The 21,312-nt window shown below is 36.6% G+C and overlaps 1 protein-coding gene across 1 annotated transcript in view; it reads right to left on the reverse strand.

The window, feature by feature from the left end:
• Nucleotides 1-20,800, reverse strand: part of LOC140157308 (uncharacterized) — a 28,824-nt gene extending 8,024 nt beyond the window's left edge. The window contains exons 1-5 of the mRNA XM_072180454.1: nt 20,674-20,800; nt 18,485-19,080; nt 5,662-5,788; nt 5,200-5,361; nt 2,514-2,609 (exon numbers count right to left, since the gene is read on the reverse strand). Of these exons, the coding sequence (XP_072036555.1) occupies nt 2,514-2,609; nt 5,200-5,361; nt 5,662-5,788; nt 18,485-19,080; nt 20,674-20,719 (1,027 nt within the window). The 5' untranslated portion in view covers nt 20,720-20,800. The remainder of the gene's footprint in view (nt 1-2,513; nt 2,610-5,199; nt 5,362-5,661; nt 5,789-18,484; nt 19,081-20,673) is intronic.
• Between the last annotated feature and the right edge of the window lie 512 nt (nt 20,801-21,312).

The raw sequence follows: 21,312 nt of genomic DNA on the forward strand, positions 1-21,312 counted from the left end.
ACATGCTCTCAACCAATGACCCCATTTTTTTTACATTTTGCTCTCACTGAATGCCCCTTACTGTGAAAGTGCCAGCCCTACACCTACATCCATTTCAAACTGAAGTGCCTTGAATAAGGTCAAAAAAGGTTTGTCTCCTAACCTGCATGCATGAATTTGCATTTTCACCCTAATAAGCGCTGGGCCTCTTTTTCACTTTTTTTGTTTAGTTAAAAAATTTCTGCATTTCTTAAATAGCTTTCTTACATGTTTTTATAAACCATAGCACATAGTATTTTTGCAAAATGCTCAAGAGATAAACCTTTTTTTCTGGTCTATACATTTACATGTATTATCAACTAGCATCACATTTTAAATGACCCAATATCCATAATTAACACCATGAGCATATCAATCAATGCACTTTTCAATATATTCTATTTTAAATTCCAATTAGATTCCATGCAGTACCAGTAGCAAAAGCATTTTACCCCTAAACCCACAGAAGCTTGTATTAATGTGATGTGATCTGTCCTCAGACAAAATCAATTCTCACTTCGTTTATTGGGCTATTCCATTTGAAATCCACACTACCCCTGTGGAAGATTTAGCATAAGTCTTCCACAGAGGGAGTATGAGTTTTGAATAGAATAGACAATTGGGAACTTTCATTTGAAATACTCATTCCATTTGTGGAAGATATTAGGTAATGCCATAACACAGTGGGAGTATGGGTTTCAAAATGATTAACTCTGACCAATTACATTTGAAAAACATACTCCCCATGTGGAAGATATTTCCAAAATCTTAGGGGTAGTGTGGATATTAAATGGAATAGCCCATTTTATGTAACTTTTTCATGTAACTACCCAATTCCATGGTTACAATATACTGAAAATATCAACAACATTGGACTTTGTATGCCAGCAATACCATCATTTTCATGCTGGGCTAAAAACAAAAAACTAAGGTTGACTATGTATTACGGCAATATATTTTAAAATCAATTTCAATTTGCTAACATCTAGCTCATTTTGTGATATCACATGGCTTAAAGCAATAATGTAACATTGCATCTCAATGTGTTATGAACATCCCAGAGATTCACTAAATTACACAATTCATATGTTTCCCTTCCATGAGCATCATTAGAGACATAGCCAGGGGGTGTAGGCATGCAGGTGGTGCAATGCACCCACCTAAAATGCCAATACAAAAAAGATCCATTTTTTTTTTAATCTGTCCTTTTTTAGGGGAATTCATAAAAGTCCATTTTGGGAGGTAAACAAATCTATATCAGTCCTCTTTTGAAGGAAAAATGCACATAAGGTTCACTTTATAGTCCCACAGCCACCAAGTAAATCCTGGTTATGGGCCTGAGCATCATAGCCTGCTTGTCAATATCAAGAGACATATAACTGCAGGCATGTGCCAACAGCCTTTTGAAATATCAAAACAAAAGACAAAAAGGCTTGGGAAATCTGTGGCATAATCATTTGGCTACTGGAGCTTCATGATTAGGCAAACTATAAATATCAGTAGTCACTATAACCCGTGGATGCCTAATTACAAGTTGTCCTTACGCTGGGGCAACTTACACCATGGTGGCACTACGGGGGGCTTTCCTCTAGTTACCCCCACCAGTCATTTCCAAAACATTGTCACAAAGCCCACTTTATTGAGCAAAACCTGCAGTCTAACATGGCACGGGCCCGTGTTGCAGTAGAAAAAAAACACCCATATTCCGCGTTTTTGTTCACACGCATGCTTACAACTTTTTATATGAGTGGCCCCCTGGGAGGGGGGGTCAAAATCACATATTTTCACTATATCGGTACAGATTTTCCATGTACTGTTTATTTTTTCTCCTTTTTTACGGGGGCCCTGGCCCTCTGGCCCCTGGATCCACCAGGAAGAAAATTGAAGTATTCGTTGATACTAAAACACCTACACACACATCCCTGTTTGTAAATACCTGCAAATGAGGACCTCATTCTGCATATGATTTGATCTAACCGAGGACACACACCCGATTTCGATTGACACACTGTGGACCTACCCCTTACACACCCGACACCTTCCCATCCAACCGCCAACCGTCCTGAACCCCCTAAATATTTAATGCATTTTTACGTTGTGTTGTCCTGTTATCCAGCAACCGAGGAATTCCACGGTTGCAGGTGTGTCCATGTTTGTGATGTGGGTATCCTAATGTCCACGTTTGCAGGTAATTACAAATGCACACCCCACACACACCTACATGTAAGCACAGACAAATTTGAATCTGTAATATACTATTCTCACCTGAATCTTAGGGTCCAGAAAAGAGGCCAATTAATGCCTTTATAAAAATGTGGACACACATTCACAAAGTTAGTCACCATATTGTGGACATGCATATCAGGAAAACATGGACATCCTTGGTTTGGAGAGTGTCCATTATAGTGATTAAAATATCATACACACACTTGCCCACAAACAAAAAGCCTAACACTATACCAACGAGAATGAGAATTTCACATCCTTAAACTTACTATGTTTCCTTAATGTTTCCTGCAGTCTAACATGTACTTCTTCTGATGTGACGGAGTCAGCGTCACTCACTTCAATGATTGGGATCTTCAATGGAGCTATACGAAGATATTAAAATCATATATAAGATGACAAATCTATGATGTGAATATTTCCTTAATGCATTAAAATTATAAGTCTTGATCATATTATTATCAGGGTCTCATGGGAGACCAGTTTTTGTAAACTGAATGAATTACCCTGAATAAAGATTGTTATCTATATATCTATCTATCTATTCTGAATGGGCTATTCCAGTTGAAATCCATACACCTCCTATGGAAGACATGACCTTAATATCCCATGCAGGGGGTGTAGATTTCAAATGGAGTCACCTTTTCAGGTAAAACCCATTTGATATTCCCACCCTTTATGTGTGGGAGATTAATGTCATGTCTTCCACAGGGTGTGTATGTATTTCAACGGGAATAGCCTAATATGCTAGTAAAGCAAAACAAACCTTCAATTAAAGGGATGATCAGTGACTTGCTACACCATATTGATCATTATTATGTTCTCAGAATCTTCCTTCCTATACTTTGTACAGAGTTGAAGAGTCCAATATAATCAACACTTGGACTTGTTGGATAGGCTCACTTTTTCCCCAAAATTGTTTTCTACAATTTTTTGACCAAAACTCATTTTTGACTTGCTCATTTTTGATATAAAATTGGATCGGTTGAGCCCATATTTATTGGTCGAGCTATGAGTTTTAAAATATTGGACGAGACGTAGTCGAGTCCAATATTTTACAACTCATAGCGAGACCAATAAATATTGGGCGTAAGCATCCAATTTTATCATTATTATGTTTTGGATCCAATATTATCACAACTTGGATCCATCAAAACATAATAATGACCAAAATCACATTTTTGACCAAAATCACATTTTTGACCAAAAATCACATTTTTTTACCAAAAGTCATGTTTTTGACCAAGAAAAGATTCTGAAAACATAATAATGATAAAATTGATGGTTTTTCATTAATACACAAATTTATTGTCTCGCTATGAGTTTAAATATATTGGACTCGACTTTGTCTCGTCCAATATTTTAAAACTCATAGCTCGACCAATAAATTTGTGTATTGTGTTCAAACCATCTAATTTTATATCAAAATTCCCGTCAAAATTCTGAATATTTTTGTTCATTCTGGGAACAAGTGTAAGAATGCTAATAAATTGGGCAAAAGGGAAATGTGACATTAATAGAATAAACCCAAATTTATGACCTGCACCAACGGAATGAGCGTAAAGTCGCAAGTTGGTAGTTTTGAGACTTCTTGATGCTCTTTGTTTCACGGGGCATGCACCTATGCAAGCCAGTTGTACATGTATGTCTTTGTGAATGGGGTACGTCAGTAGTATGTCCATTGTCAATGGGGCACAATGGGGCATTCACAAGAACATACTATTGGCTTGTACAGGTGCAGATCAAACAAAGAACATCAACACAGCAGCCATGAGTCTTGAAACTACCAACTTGCAACTTTACACTAATTTCATTTCATTTCATTTCATTTCATTTCAAGTTGCAACTTTTCACTCATTTCATTTCATTTCAGGTCACATCGGGATCTCATTATTCCAACATGCCGATATTATTAGTTATTAGGCGAGGTTTGGGGTGATATGGATGTAATCCGTATCACCCCCTAAACTGAACCTAATAACGATTTTATCATACCGTACAAATAATCTCTCATAACGAGAAAAATTATTCACGGGTGTAATTCTCGGCTGACGATCTACATGATAATTATCCAATAGACCTAAAGTCGGCCTAATAGTACTCGAATAAAGCTGGATAGCTCAACCAGAACGGTCATCCTCCGAGCCAACTCAACTCTGCTGAGACCACTGAGACCCGCTTTTTGATGCAAATATTGTTCAGAAAAGCTACCACATTGTTGGTTGCTCTCTGCATTAATGATCATGATTATTTGGAGCGGCAAATCTCAGTGAAATCTGTGTTTCAATGCTTGTACACTGGCTCCATAACCTGTTATTGAACTGCCATGATTATTATGTTTTTATGCAGCGCTGCGCATGCGAATGCCCTAACTAACATGATACAGTGTGTCGATACGCACATGTAGACGTACGTGCTCAGCAGGTATGATACAGCGCGTTGGGACATGCTCTGGGGTTATGATACGAGAAATATCATATCAGTAAATTGGGGGCGCTTATCCAATGAAAACACAGGAAACTACTTGATGGTATGCTAAAACAGCATTACTATGATCTACATCAAATAACCATCTTTTAGTTCACAGATTTTGATTTTGATTTGATTTGTTTGGGTTTTGACAACCCTGGATAACCCAAGAAAGCCTCTATTGAAGCTTATTTCCATTGGGGTCCATTTGAATACAGGGACGGATTGGGAACAGTCAGGGGTTAACACCCTACTCTATTCGAAGCTGGCTGCGAGATGACTTGTACAGGTATGGCTCTCTGCACACGGGACCGACGGCTTAACGTCCCCTCCGAAAGGACGGAGTACTTTCATGATTCATTTACCCAATTCTAAATGAACCATGGGGAGAGCGGAAGTCTGAATTTAATCTACAGATGTTGCCAATTAAATTCAGACTTTTTTTTCCAAGTCAATATCACTTGCGAAGTTGCAACATTCACTTACTACTAGTTTTCCTCCTCCCTTGTTTATAATGATGTTTGGAAGACTTGTGTGTAACATTATTATTACTATTATTGTTTTCTTCTGTCTCCTCCATATGGCTTCCTGAACCAAGCCCAGTATCTTCAGTTCCCTCGTCTGTCCCGTCTCTATGGTGATGATGACCTGGGAATATTGGAAGGGAAAAGTAGAATATCATTGCTATTAACAATTTTGATGAGACCTACCTGAGACAAATTCTACATCTTCCTTTCCTTCATATGTACCATTTCTAAGGTGGTGAAGATAAGAATGGTTCTTACTTTCTCCTATACTCCTTGATCCAAGACCTCCTTGGTCTGTCCAAGAGGAAAAAAAAAAGAAATGGAAAAGAAGAAAGAGCAGAAGGAAAAAGAAAAGAGAAGTACAAGAGGGGGAAGGGGAAGTAATAACAGAACAGATACTTATACATATCCATATTTTTACCTGTTTGATTTCTCTTTTGATTCCTTCCTCCATATCTTTCTTCTCTAGTCTGTTTACTCTGCCTTCTTTCTGATTCTGCAGAATTGCTTTTGCTCTGTTTGCTTGCATAGACTGTTTTCACCATGCTCTGAAAAGCAGAAAGTGTAAGGTGCAATTTAAAATATATTACATTCTTAAACACTTGAGAACGTTACTGCAATCTTATTGGTATATCACATGGGTTAGCGCGTGTGCATCGACGCGATATGCGTCCTCGCTATTTGAACCAATCGAAAGCTCATAGCAACAACGGGACTGATCGATTTTAAGCCCTAGGTAATTCCTTGCAAAATGTAGGATTTAATTTGATTAAAATTTGTAATGTACTTATGATATTTTTATTTGGCATAAAACAACTCGGCTTCGCCTCGTTGTTTTACTTAAAATAATGATGTCGCCCGTGTTATATGAGACGATAGATGCACTCCAGCGGCTAAAAATAATACCTTTATTCTCTAATTAGTTGTCAGTCAGTGACAATACACACTATTTTGGACAATGTCACTAGCTTTTTTATAATTCAGTAGAAAAAAATATGACCATCACATATACTTGGACCCCCCGCTTCTGAATAAAATTTTATTCAGAATTTTTGGAGTTTTTGAATCAGTCTTTATCTGTATAAAAGTAAAAATATTGTATCAACAACAACATAGCAGATCACTTTGTTTGGATTTAAGAGGCAAAACACATATATTTCAATTTCACTCCGGAAGGCAGATATTGATCGTGTAGTCTTGTCTAGAAAATCAGTATTATTTATATGAGAAAAGAAAAAGAACACTTTCTAACAATTGATCACAAATGTACAATAGCATTTCATGCTTTCATAATTGATGTTTATTTTGCAATTCAGTAACATATGAAGTGAAGTTCATTGTGTATTGTAACTATCTCAGTGGAAAATGAGTTGATATCATTTCCAAATATAACTTATAAGTACATGTACATGTAGGCTCTTTTGCTTCAGTGATAGTCTAATTCTAAGTCTAGACATTATTTAATGGGTTATTACAAGACGTAGAGTTAGTTTGGCATAGAACTACTTCTAGTCCCTCGAGGGGGTGCGCGTGAGGCGCGCATGGCTGCGAAGCGGCCAACCAGGCGCGTAGCATTTTGTAATGTCAGAGAGAGGGTTGTCATAGTCCCATATACTAGGCACTGAACAAGTGCTAGTTTGGCACACATTTTGTTTTTATGGATACATTTCAAACTCAAGTTTGAGGAAAAAGAGAAAAATCCCCAAATCATGTTTAAATTTGGCATGTCACATGGATCATATTGTCATTTAGTGATTAAAGGTCCGTGACCCGATCGACAGCATCATCCCCCCGATTTTTCTCATTGTTGATGAGTTTTTGGTATCATTTAATAGATTATATTTTTCTCATTACCATCCTGAAATTTGACGATCCAATTTGATGTATTTTCGGAGAAATCAAGAAACAAACAGGCTATACTGGTAACCACCTTCGACATTCTGGGTAGGAAAAATGATTCTGTGAATAAGAGCCGCATTACTCCCCGCCAATTCGCACGAATGGAAATAGGTCCGAAAAAATGAGGGCGCTATAATAATAAACGCTTAAAACTAAAATAAAGAAATACATAAGGGATGAAATAAATACAAAACAAGACCTTATCTTGTTAAGTATGATAAGAGGAATATGAAAAAAAATATGAGAAAAAATGTCCCCCCCTATAAAATAAATAAATTAATTAATTAATTAATTAGAAATATTATAAAAAACACACTTTTTTCATTAAAACAAACCCTAAAATAAAAGATAAGTGTAAAATGTACGTGATGATAATATACAAAATTAAAAGGAAATGTATCAGGGTAAAATTAAAATAAAAAGAATGAGATATTTTGTCACAAGAATGATGGGCGAAGTTGTATGGCGAAGCACTCAACGGGAGTGTTGTTTCTGGATGCCGGACCACAATGCAATGCATGCGTACCAACGTATTGGCTTGCTAATTGTGCTAATTATTCACTTTTACGCTGAAAATGTTCTCGTTTTCTCCCATAGATGCATAAAGGGGACAATATTTGAAAATTGACAATCCATATCCTAAACTGATAGGGTTACCCCCCTTTAAATCAACAAAATCTGAGGACACCCCTCAAAAAACCCAAAACCAGGTATACATTTAACTACCTCTGTGGTAAGCGAGGGTAAATATTAAAAACACTCAAAGATCAATATCCATATTGGAGCTACACTATTTTCGACTTTTTTGATTATTTGCATGTTTATAACATCTCTCCCTACAGTAAATAAGCCAGAAACTATATTCTTGTTTTGAAATAAAAGATCTTAGGATCCAATGATTTTTTATCCCACACTGTGCATGCAGGGCCAGACCCGTCACGCAGGATTTCATTGGGGTGCTGATTTTGAAAAAAGTAGACTTTTTTCCAAGGGAGGGGGACCATTTTGTGAAAAGTGGACTTTCTTCCCAAATTTGGAAAGGGTAAAAACCTGATTTTTTTTTTTTTTTTCGCTACACTCGCAAATTCTGAAATTTTGAGTACTTTTTGTATACTTTTCCAAATTTGGGGGGTGCGTTGCACCCCCCTGCACTGGCCTGTGCAGGGCAGTCTAATTCTAAAATCACAATGATAAAGAGAATATTTTGCAATGTTTCATAAAAAAGTTATTGTGATCAAATTGATCTGTTATTTTTATTCTTATATTGATGAATTCATAGACCATGCAGTTATAAATCAAATCATTTTGCATAATATCTCATTCACAGACTCAATACATGTCCTTTTAGGGGTACATGTACAACCACTTTGCACTTGATTTAAATGAAGCTGTAAATAAAATGAAACAAAACGTAAATCATATTTCAATCATACAAAAAACCTGTAATTTCATTATCCTGGCATTGGTTCTGTAGCAATCACTAAAATGACCTACATTTTAACACACTTTTGAGTAACAATTCAAGGCTGCATTTCCATAGATAACCCATTGGCTCTTACAGTTTCAATCTCATCAATAAAAGTATAAAAGTAGACATTTTTTCATTATATTTTCGGCACTTTTTGCATTCTAAGCAGCTACAAAAATAACAATGCATGAATATATTCCATTTGTGTATATACAATGAAACCTAAAACCATCTGAATATAAAGTGAAACATTTAAAAACTGGCAAATGCTAAAAATCAATTGTGCAAAAATTTCCACTTTAGTACATGTAGTAGATTCTGCAAATATCTGAACATGGATTTTTCTTTAAGCTTCATTATTAGAATGGATTTTCAGGTTTGCTACAATGGTGCCTATCCCACACAATTGGCCTTCTTTCAGGAACATGGATTTTACAGGGTTGCAACAATGGTGCCTTTAACACACAATTGGGTTACTTTCAGGAACATGGATTTTACAGGATTGCCACAATGGTGCCTTTCACACAAAATTTGGCTACTTTCAGGAACATTGATTTTACAGGGTTGCCACAAAGGTGCATTTTAACATTGGGCTACTTTCTGTAACATGGATTTTAAAGGGTTGTTACACAATGGTGCATTTTACACATAATTGGGCTACTTTCAGGAACATATATTTTACAGGGTTGTCACAATGGTGCATTTTACACACAATTTGGGCTACTTTCAGGAACATGGATTTTACAGGGTTCTCACAATGGTGCATTTTACACACAATTGGGCTACTTTCAGGAACATAGATTTTACAGGGTTGCCACAATGGTGCTTTTCACACACAATTGGGCTACTTTCAGGAACATGAATTTTAAAGGGTTGCCACAATGGTGCCTTTCACACACAATTGGGCTACTTTCAGGAACATGAATTTTACAGGATTGCCACAATGGTGCCTTTCAATCAAGCTGGATCCAAAATAGCATTGATGAAAATCAGACCATTCTCCTTTAATAATTTACATAGGCCTACCATTAAATTTGGACCATTCTCCTTTAACACATTTAAATTGCATTTGACGAAAATCAGACCATCATCATTTATAAAAAACAACACATTTCTGTTTTTAGTCATCTTTGAAGCTCTTAAGAGTCATTGAAGTGCCAGATCGCTTTTAAATTACATTTTATATACATGTACATATTAATTAATTAATAAAAAATCACTCTTATTATGAGTTGCCAATTTGAATTTCCACTCAATGGGAGAATACAAAATTTCACTTAAAGGCCTTAATGTATGATTTCCGTCAAATTTTAATTTTGTTATTCTTTACCAAAAATGCTGAAATAATATTAGTAATAACTGCCAGGAAGCCTTTCTGTTCATTTTAAGCTTAAATAACAAGGGAAAGTGTAAGAATTCAAACTACACTGGCTATTTTGGTTGTTTAACACAGAGTTCTATGGCGGACATAAAGTCATAATTATGACTTTATGTCAAAATTGCTCTGTTGATCTACAAACACAACAAATTTGGCTGATTCCATTCAGGTGTAAGTTGGGACATCTGTAAACATTACAAATATGCCAAAAAATCAGTCCCCACTCTGCCATGTTTTTGCTATGCTCCAGCCAAAATTTGATTCAGAATTGTTTGCTCTCTGTGTGTCACGTGTTGTGCCGAAAAAGTGCATAAAGCGCCGAATGCACAAACATATGTAACACTCACGCTTAATTGGATAGTGACGTTTGCACAGTATTTCTATGGGACCTGAGAGCCCATCATACACACCAAATTGCATTCTCAATACGAGGAATGTCCTTATGATATCAAGTAATTTAGATTTTTTGAATTTGCGATATAATACAAATTTTATGGCAAATTGTTAAAATTGATATTTTTATATACATGAACTGTCATAAAAGTCTTTTGGGAAACTTTATGCATATCTTCAATACAAAAGGTCAAAATTTTTAATTGATGGATGGCTTTTCCCTTACGAAAATGTAATCATAAAAACAAGCTCGAATAAGCTTGTTTCGAGCTCGAGTGAGCTTATTTTGAGCTCAGATGTGATTGATTTTGCTTGTGTAAGCAACATTGAGCTCCTTCAAGCTCGTGAGGTCGAAAAGGTCGAGCTCATATTTACTTAACACGAGCTCACAATACAAACAAATTACGAGCACAAGTAGTCAATTGCGATCTTGCCCACACAAACCTTACGAGCTCAAAATGCTCGTTTCTTATATGTGAGCTTGCACGAGCACACATGAGCTCATAAACTTTACATGTGAGCTCACACAAGCTTGTACATTTTTTAAGTCAAAATTTCTATTAAATTTGTAAGCTCAAAAATTTGGCGCGAGCTCATGTGAGCACATACAAGCTCATTAATTTTGTACTTCATATTTCTAAAACATGTTGTGAGCTTGCAAATTTGATGTGAGCTCGCATGACCGCATACAAGCTCGTAAATTTTGTACTTTTGTAAAATTTCTACTATGATAATTTGTGAGCTTGTAAAAGTGTAAGCTCATAAATGTTGTACTTATTAAAAAATCAACATTACAATTTGTGAACTTGAAAGTTTTGTGTGCAAATAACAGTTTTTAAAGTGTCTATAAAACCCACTAAACCACCTTGCAATAGCCAAAACAGGAACAACATCAGATCCTGATGGTACATAAATAGTAAGCATACACCAAAATAGTCAGAGAATGGCCATACTTTGGATTATCCAGGGCAATTTAGGCCCTAGAATGTAAGCTTAGGGCCTAAAAAAATGCATTTAATTCTGGATGGATTTTGCAAGGTGGGCGTTTAATAGGTACTGGCCACTTATTAGGAAAAAATTAGATGTACACAACAAACAGTTTATGTCAGCAAGAAGCATACGCTGAGACCACCCGCTCATATCGTGAGCTAGGCACTGCGATCGCACATCTCGGGACTACACAACCTCCCTTGGGCCTACACTAAGACTTGTGAATGTTGAAGCAAAATGATTGTGCCTTGTCTTACTGTGTTGTGTACATCTTATCGTGAAATAAGCTATAGTCAGTTTATACTAAGACTTGTGTGGCAACAAACCTCAGATTCTGTTGTATGTTATGTTTGGCTTGTGGAGAGAGCATGTCTATTATTTGTTGCAACAAATTTTACATCTGTGTATCAATAGAGCACCTTCAAATGCTGGCATGCTGAGTAGATAGTTGGTGGCATGATTTGGTATGGTGATTGTTGTGTTGCATACTGACAACGTTCTCTCTATGAAGCCAAACATACTGTATAGCTGACGTCACTGCACATAAGAATATATCAACTAAAAACACAATGTAGGTATAGGTTTAGTTTAGTGCAAAATAAGCATTTATTAAGTTTTATCATAAAAACATTTCAATAACTGGAAATGTACATCAGTCATGTAGGTGATGCACTGAAAGGTTGCATATTGCACCTACTCTTTTTTTGTATTTCGATGTACCTTTTAAATGTTCTTTAAATTAAATGTTCTTTAACTTTATACAGATGTTTGTTTACCTTGTTATTGTTGCAACTACAATAGTCAATCACAATTTTTTTTTTAAACATCATAATATACCTACAGGTGTAGGACCACATGAAGCCCTTTGACCTGACAACAGGATGCCCATCAGCTGACCTGCATATTAGCCAGAATGTGCTTTTTGGAAAAAGACAACAATCGAGAAATTACTGTGATGTCCACTGGTATATCATAGGATTGATTGAGGCATTGAGCATCCAGCATCAGGCACCCCTGCCAGCTACTAGTAATTGGGAGACAGGCTTAATTGCCTACAGGTTGGGGATAGTAGGGAGAAAAATGGCTGCCTACCTGAGCAACACGGATGGCACATGGGCTGAGATAGTTGCAGATTTTTATATCTAACATTTGCACTGTGAATGCAAGGGATTCACCAGAAAGACTTAGCAGTTATTCAAGAACCTAGTGGAGGTAAAGTTATACGTTGGTATGAAACCATTCCAAGGAACTGTTAAGCTTAAGCTAGCTGTGCTGTGTTATTTGATTCTGTCAATGTCATGACATGACTTTGAGTAGTGTACACGAAACGCGAACTGCGAGCATGCATTAACTGGCTACAGAGTACAGACTAGTCTTCATGGAAACTCCCAACTACAGATCAAGACATGATCTGGATAACAAATGACTCTAGATCATCTCATGCCACAATGATGGCACTGCCAATGATAACATATTAATATTCTTACTCTATGCTAGTATGCTATACATTATATGATTGTGTATGTGTATTATAACTTGTGAAGCAGGTTAACATGGTTAAAGCCCCACCTGATGATGTAATTAACCCCAAAATAAATGTTACTAGTGTTTTATTGTTCTGAAATAGTAAAAACAGTGTACTGTGTTTACTTTGTGTGAACCTGGTAGTAAAGGGTATTCTGTCCCTAGGCCATCAGTAAGGTTGGTATATACGTTGGTCATAACATTACTAATATTGGCTTGTGATATGTAGATCAATTGAGCTTGAAACAAGCTTGCATTTGTTACAAGCTCGTTAACAAGTTAGCTTGTGAGCTTACATTTATAAGCTTGTGTAAGCTCGATAGAAATTGCTGTTGCGAGCTTGTTTCCAGCTCACAAATGTTGCAAGCTCGATATGTTTCAAAAATAAGCTCGTTTTGTTTCAAAATTGAGCTTGTAATTTACAAGCTCGTATTTGTGAGCATATATTAGCTCGTAATGAAACTGCGAGCTTGTTTCAGCTCGCTTGGGGTGCAAGCTCGTTTTGTTCCAAAATAAGCTCATCAGTTCCAATATCGAGCTTGTAATTTGCAAGCTCATCAAAATGCAAGCTCGTAATGTTTCAAAAATAAGCTCGTTCTGTTTCAAATACGAGCTTTTTCTTGATCATTACGAGCTTTTTCTTGATCGTAACAAGCTCTGAACGAGCATATATAACAAGCTCATAACAAGCTCGTATACAAGCTCAAAATGTGCTCGGCATTTTCATAAGGGTTCCTTCCAGCTACATACACTTTAAGTACCGGTACGTATCATTTCTAATAATTTGACATAAAATTTGTATTATATTGCAAATTTAAAAAAAAATCATAATTATTTGATATCAGAAGGACATTCCTCATATTCAGAATGCAATTTGGTGTGCCTATGTGATCTCAGGTCACAAAAGTACTGTGCAAAGGTGTGTGACTGACCTCTTAAAGGCACAAATTATCATAATCATTCAATATTTTTATCTTGCCAAAAAATGCAAAACAAAATGGCAGATTTACCATAGCGTTACACTTGGGGCAACATTTTGAGTCCATACACTTTGGGTATAATCTCTGTGGGTCACTTTAGTATCTTTTTCTACTGACCATGTACTGACCATATACACAGTGGTGGCACTACGGGGGGGCATTTTTGTGGCCAATATTTTCTTGGCCCCCCAGTTTTCCCCCACTTTTGAGGCAAAAAAACCCAAATTACGTAAATTTCCACTTTTTGCAGCAATTTTGCGCAAAATTTGTTGATTTTGCTCCCCTGAAATGCACTTTTCCCCCCAATGCCCCCTCCCCCCCAAAAAAATTTCCTAGTGCCGCCACTGCATATACAAACCAAACCACATCACCTACCCCTTCCCTAGTAGAAACATACCAAATTGCACCTGCAGTGCCTATAGCCTGAAAACAAATCTAATTTCTAATTTTCAATTAGCATCCTACTGGAATTCCACAAGCCTTTGTATATTGCAGTTGCAATTGCTTTTTTTGTATGTTCCACGATGACCATGCTAATTCTTTTATCATTTTTCTTTTAGCCGTGTATATTTTTAGTCATATTGTATTAAGATAAAATAATGTTTTGCTTCTTAAAAACAATGGATTAAATCATCAATGTATTTCAATGCAATTGCATAAGGCTGCGATCACATAGAAGTATACTATTCGGGTATATGGTGCACGTTTTGCAGGTGCACACGTATGGCTTAAATCGAGCAAGGTTTTTTCATAGTACCGGGTCACATAAGAGGGCACAAATTCGCTATACGAAATACGCTCATTCGATCAGGTTGAGTTTACTATATAGTATACTCTTATGTGAACTCAGCCTGATCGAATGAGCGTATCGTATAGCGAATAGCGAATACCGTATACCGTATACTTCTATGTGATCGCAGCCTAAAGCAGGAAATGTTTTAAAAGAAAATCTGTAGATCTCAATATATTCAGGTGTATGAAGATATCGTACACTTCCCATAATACATTGCTTCCATTTCAATTTTCTCTACTGATTTGCAGGCGGCATAGGACACGCAACACGGACGTACGAGGCTGGCGAAGATACAGGGCTGACAGCCCCATTCACAATACACGGTTAGCGATTATAAATGGACAATTAACATACTTGCAGTGGGGTACTTTGCAGAACCCCAACGGTTTTAGAGTAAGATAATTTTGCTTTGACACCACATAACAAATTTAGAATTGTTTGTGAAGATTTCATGATTATGTGTTAATCCAATGGCGGCGCAAAATAGCGATATCGCATCCACCATCATCTGCTGATTTGCTACGTTGTGCCACATAAGTGATGGGTCGATAGTGATACCTCAGTGAACAGAGCATTATATAGCGACCCTTGTTCAGCCAGTCTACTCTCAAAATGTAAACAAAGGAAACCTATTATACAAAGTAATGGGAGCATTCTTTATTGAAATAAGGGGATGTATTTTGTTGCAAAGGATTCTGGGAAGGGTAAGATATCCTCTCTGGTATTAGAGGTAACCCAATTATGCTGACATGAACGAGTTGACAGAATGTGTGTATGGCAATCACTTTAATGGAAATATAATCAAATATTCTATCAGTCTTTCCTCCTCACTTCTACCTTTTGACCTTTCCTATACTCTTGATCGCATTATCAAATGTTACAGTCATTTTGGTGTGAAGCTCACAGTCTGTATAATTTTGGCAATTAGAATAATTGCAATCCCCCAAGGATTAGGATTAGGGCTAGGTTTTAGGGTTATGATAAGTTAAGAATTAAGGTTGGGATTAAGATTAGCATTATGATTAACAGATCATTGAGCTGCAAAAAAAAGGAAAACAATCTGGGAGTAGAGGATTCCAAAGCCGTTTGAAAGGGCTAAAACCCACAAGCTTCTGGGGCGCTATCCAATGGCGGCACGAGGAATTTTTCGGGGAGGGGGGCAAAGTGAATTTTCGAAATTTTCATATTTTCAGTTTTTACTGCAGGCAACTGGGTGGGGGAGTTATGACTAGGTCACTGGGGGGGCATTTCCCCCAATGCCCCCTTCTATTATAAAAGGCATCATGTTGTGATTGCCGGAGAATTCCTTTAACAAGTGGCATTTTATGCAATGAAGCATGTACATTGTACCCGGCCTGGGGAGGCATGTAGCTTCAGTTGGGCTATTCAAGTTGAAATTCATACACCCCCTGCACACCGTCATCATCCCTATATCTTCGTGTTATAAATTGCCGTGGTAGTACGATAAATCCTCACGTTTTTCAACAACTACGCATGGTGATTTTGGGCTATTTTGTTCGAGATAGGCCGTGCGACTCAGGCTATGCATACAATTTGAGATTTTGAGAGCCGGCCACACTGTTTCTATTCTATGTTTTACGATTTTCGCATGATCAGTATATGGCTGGCCGTAACCGCCATTAACGGCGATGGAGCTGCTACTGCGAGCTTACTTTTAAACTTCATGAGCTAAATTGACCAATCATGTTAGATCTTTTCATTACGCGAGCCAGTTGATGCATCATCGCTCCAGAGAGAAAACTCTTGCCAAAATTAATGTTTACTATGTGGATTTTAAATGAATCGAATGTAAATAAACCACAAACAGTTGTACAGGATCAATACCATTGTTTGATTAGTGTATAGTCAATGTTACCTTGCATGCATGTGCCATGTGTGTGGCGTGTTTGTTTGTTTGTCTACTGTGTCAGGCCAGGATCACTGACACCCACGGTACTGATACTGTCATACTATCACGGTGATCATATTGTTGAATGTTGTTGACTTTAAAATAATCATGATGCAGTCATGTCTACAGTAGAATTCACCACGACCTTTGAAGGACTTAAACCCCATTAAAAGCTATTAAACCAAGATAACACTCAATGAAAACAGCTCAACTATGTTACATCAGATCTTCTCTGGTTAAATACACACTGCACTTGTGTCTGTTTTACCTGTGCAATGAACAATGAGCTGGTATTATAGTTTCAGTTGGGTGAATGATTATAAAGCGAACTCAAGGTAACAATACTGTCTGGGTTTTTGTTTACTGAAATGAGACAATAGTCTGCTTATTGTTAACCAGCGTTCTTGAAAATGAGAAGCATAATGGTTTGCAGACTTAACACGGTTTAGAAATAATTTGTTCATATTTTTTGGTGTTATCTGTCGTTTACATATCCTTCCTAAAACACAAAAGTACCAATATTTCCAAACACCTAAAATTTAGGAAATGTTACAAAACTATATTTTCTAGAATTTCAGAGAATACTTTAAATATTGACTGGTTATTTTTTACACAGTGACGTCATATAGGCAATGGCATAATACTTCTAACATACACTAGGTCACGCGTCAATGGTGAGCGCACTGAGTATTGTGTATAGGAAAACGGGCAGTACCGTAACTACAGTATGTATGGCCTACTACTAGTATATAAAGTAAATCCGAACTGGTTTGCTGAAGGTCGAATTCCGCAGGCCACGCCGCGCAAGATGTTCAAATTAGCTCTGCAGATCGCAGAATTGTGTGCATGGTTTACCACCACTCTGCCTAGCTATATAGTTGTGTACAATACTGTATGAGTTTCTTGTGAGTGCATGTCCATCTTAATAATAAGTCGGTTCGTACTTTTCATAAATTACTTTTTGAATCATAACTATCGTGACCGAGGATATCTTGCAACTACGTGAAGCTCGTCTGGCAAATTCTTAATGACTAAATTCGCTTCACGTAATGAGTAAGTCGTACTTGATTGGTCAGTTTTACCTCCGAGTAATGAAAAACTCTAACATGATTGGTCAATTTGGCTCCACGGAACAAAAAGTCAGCTACGCGTAGCAGCTCCACGTTGTGGCGGTTGCGGCCTACCATATCAGTATCCCATATGATATTTCTATTGTAAGAAAGTTTTATTTGTTGTCACGTAAATCACAGGTTTCGTTTAAATGTACTAACTGGAAATTAAATGTACTAATTAGTGAGGACCGGTATTTCGCTGTGGATATGTTTAACTGCAATTTGCGGGTAAAAAATTTGAAATCCTGGGTAAAAATTTTGATAATATTCAACTCTTTGAGAAAATTATTTTATAAAGGAATGCTGGTAAAACCAGGTGCAATACAATGTACATTATTGACACACTATCACGCTCTTTATCTTCGTCAATAATAGAATAATCGATTTCAATCGAATTGAATGCATGAGTTTGTAGTTGACTACTGAGCGACCTAAGCGATCGATTGCTAGCCAATCAGATAGAACTCCTTTTCTTGCGTTCAGTGAAATACCACTCGCCTGTCGCTCACTACCACTCGCCCGTCGCTCACCAACGGAGTATTAAATTTATATTTATCGTATAGGACGTCGACGGTGTGCCCTGTAAATCTTCCACACAAGGAGTGTGAATTTCAAATAGGGTTACCAGAAATGGGTGACTCCATGTGAAATATATGCACTGTGTGTGGGAGATTAAGATCATGTCTTCCATAGGAGGTGCATGGAATAAACCATTCAAGAAAAAGGTAAGTTTTTTTCCTGATCATCAGTAACTTGGATGTATGTATGAATGTAGATACAGTGAATTTCCCCTCTTACCTTATTAATGAGATGACTAAGTTCTGCATCAATGTTATCCAATATATAATCCACATGATCCAGATGAATAATCTTAGGGCCACCATCTTCTATCTCAGCTTCCGATGATGACATCAACCTCTCTCCATCTTCACCAAAACTATCTAGATACTCAAAGAACTCCCTATTATCATCATCGTCATCATGGTGGTGACCATTTGGAACAGTTTCATTAATTTCCTCTTTAATTCCTTCATCTTGTTGATCATTATCATCACCTTGGGAACCATATTCTTCCTCAAGACGTCTGCCTCTAGTTCTTGCATCAGGAGGAGGATTTCTTGCATCCGCATCTTCAAGAGGCGTCCTCCTGCTTCTACTGATGCTATTACTTCCACCGTATGAATGTTCCCTATGTCTGACACTTTCTTCAGATCTAGTTTGTTTCTGTTGGGTTTCTTTGTGGTAGCCATTGTTATTGTTACCATGGTTACCTCTGGTTTTGGACTGTTCCTGATATTGTCTGACAATGTCTTCAGATGTTATGTGATGAGGGGTCTCTTGGAAATCATCTTCATAGCTTACTTCTTCCTTAGATGTATCAGTACTTCTATATTCTGCAAAATCAAAAATGAACACAAAGTATGAGACACAAAAAATAGATTTGACTTCTTCAGGAAATAGTTTTGACCTGAAGAAGTCACGCAGAGCTAATCCTAAAATGATGAGAACTTTACAGTGCTGTACTTGAACAACAGCAAACCTGTTGAAAAATCTGTCAGATAACTTTAGTTTGCTATCATCAAGAGTTTGTAAAAGTGTAAAGTTATACATTTACATGAAATATGATGTAAGCCCTAAAGCCAGGACCCTTGTTGATTTAGCAAACATAATTATGATCAAATCAAATGCATAATTTCTCATAAATTATACCGTTTCATGTCCAAATCTAATCTTTGTTGGTATAGAATAAAATTGCATAATGCATTTTATAATTAACAAGAATCAGTTGTCTAACATTAAGGACATTTTAGGTTCTACCTATTACAAGCATTATCACAAATTCTGAGGTTTGGTTTTAGGGTGTAGGGTTAGGGTTAAGGATATAAAAAAATTGTGATGCTTACATGAAGATAAGATCGGATTTTATATGCCAGTGGACTCAACTTTTGTTAAACTCAGAAACTGATTACAATATAAGATATTTACAAGCAGGGAAGGTTGGTTGTATACATGTTACCATTGATGTAGAAAAATAAGTTTAAATAATTATATAGTATGCGCCTTCCAGACATCTTAAAGATATCATCCAGATATGTCTTGTCTAGATGAAAAAGATCCATACCAAATTGCTTATTTCTATATCAAAAAATTATGCATTGTGTAACATGTAGGTATATTTTTGGCATGGAAATAAATATATGAATGAATGAATTAATGAAGGGCTCTTCCTACATTTTGAAAAGGCTTGTATTAACAAATGCTTGATCATTTTATGGTAAAAAAATTGTGCATTTTTGGACAGAATTTTTATATGGAAATACTTCTTGTTTTTAATGCATTTAATGAGTGAATAACAAAATGAAATGTCCATGATACTGTTCAAATTTAAGGTTTCTTCTGAAAAAAACCCCGACCCAACCAAACATAATTTATCCTAATGCGCATTCTTCCCGGTGGGTTCAGTCTTCACTGACGATGGGTATGTATGATGGTTCCAATTTTAAAGAAATATCCGCAGAATTTTCGAGGACATAATTGTTCGCGATTGTCCAAATTAGGGGTATTTTGGAGCAAAAATAGGGTGTATTTCTAAGACTTTCGTCCATGTTTTTACAGTTTTCATTTTTTATATTTTTTCTTTCCGTTTTTTAGTAGTTCCACACAAAAATAAATTGATAGTATATTTTTTCCGAAAAAATTGTCCCAAAATTCAAAAGCATCCTTGAAATGGTAAAAATAGGGGTGTTTTTCGGAAAAAATGTCCTCGATTCCCTGTGATAAGGAGTTGAAATGAAAATGCGTCCTCAAAATGATAAAAATAGGGGGCATATTTGGGGGCAAATTTTCCTTGATTTCATGCAAAATAGGGGGTAAAATTGTGCAAATGTCCTAGATTCCCCGTGAAATAGGGGGTAATTTTCAAATCCTGGAATGGTCATATACGTCCTACCTTTAAATACAAACTGAACCCACCAGGGCATTCTTACCTTGTGAATCTTCCAAATCCTCTACCGTCAATGTCTGGTCTGCCATTATCAGTGATTTAGTCAACTACATCCAAGCAACAGTCTGGTTGATCATTGATATAATAATATCAAAGACTTCAGTTTCGACGGATCCTGCATTTCAAAATGTAAAATACATTCTTGATTAAGATTTTTCTTTAAAACATTCATTTCAAATCAGTGTATCATTCAAGTAGGCCTACATGTAAGTGGCAAGTGGTGTACTACCAAGTACCAAGAACAATTTCTAAGGGGAAACCATTGCAAAGTCATCATCTGTGTGGCTCCTAAAGAGAGTTTACTAGGATAAATGCAAATAAGCGTACAATAATTTACATTTTTTACATTAATTTGGTCATATATCAAGGTGAATTTTGATCTAAAACTGGCATAGGAGCTGGTACATAATGTAATTTTGGCAATTTTTCATTGCATTTCATTTTTCAAATCATAGAGTAGGCCTAACATACCCCCAGCCCTAATTTGGTAAAATGATCTAACTCAGACTGTACTGCTCTAATTTGGTAAAAACCTAAACTAAAAATACATACAGCTGGACACTTAGAGAGGATAAAGGACACTAAAGCTTTTCAATAATTTTCAGCACAGCCTTATTACATG

This window comes from Amphiura filiformis, chromosome 1 (assembly GCF_039555335.1).
Source record: "Amphiura filiformis chromosome 1, Afil_fr2py, whole genome shotgun sequence".
Lineage (NCBI taxonomy): Eukaryota > Metazoa > Echinodermata > Ophiuroidea > Amphilepidida > Amphiuridae > Amphiura > Amphiura filiformis.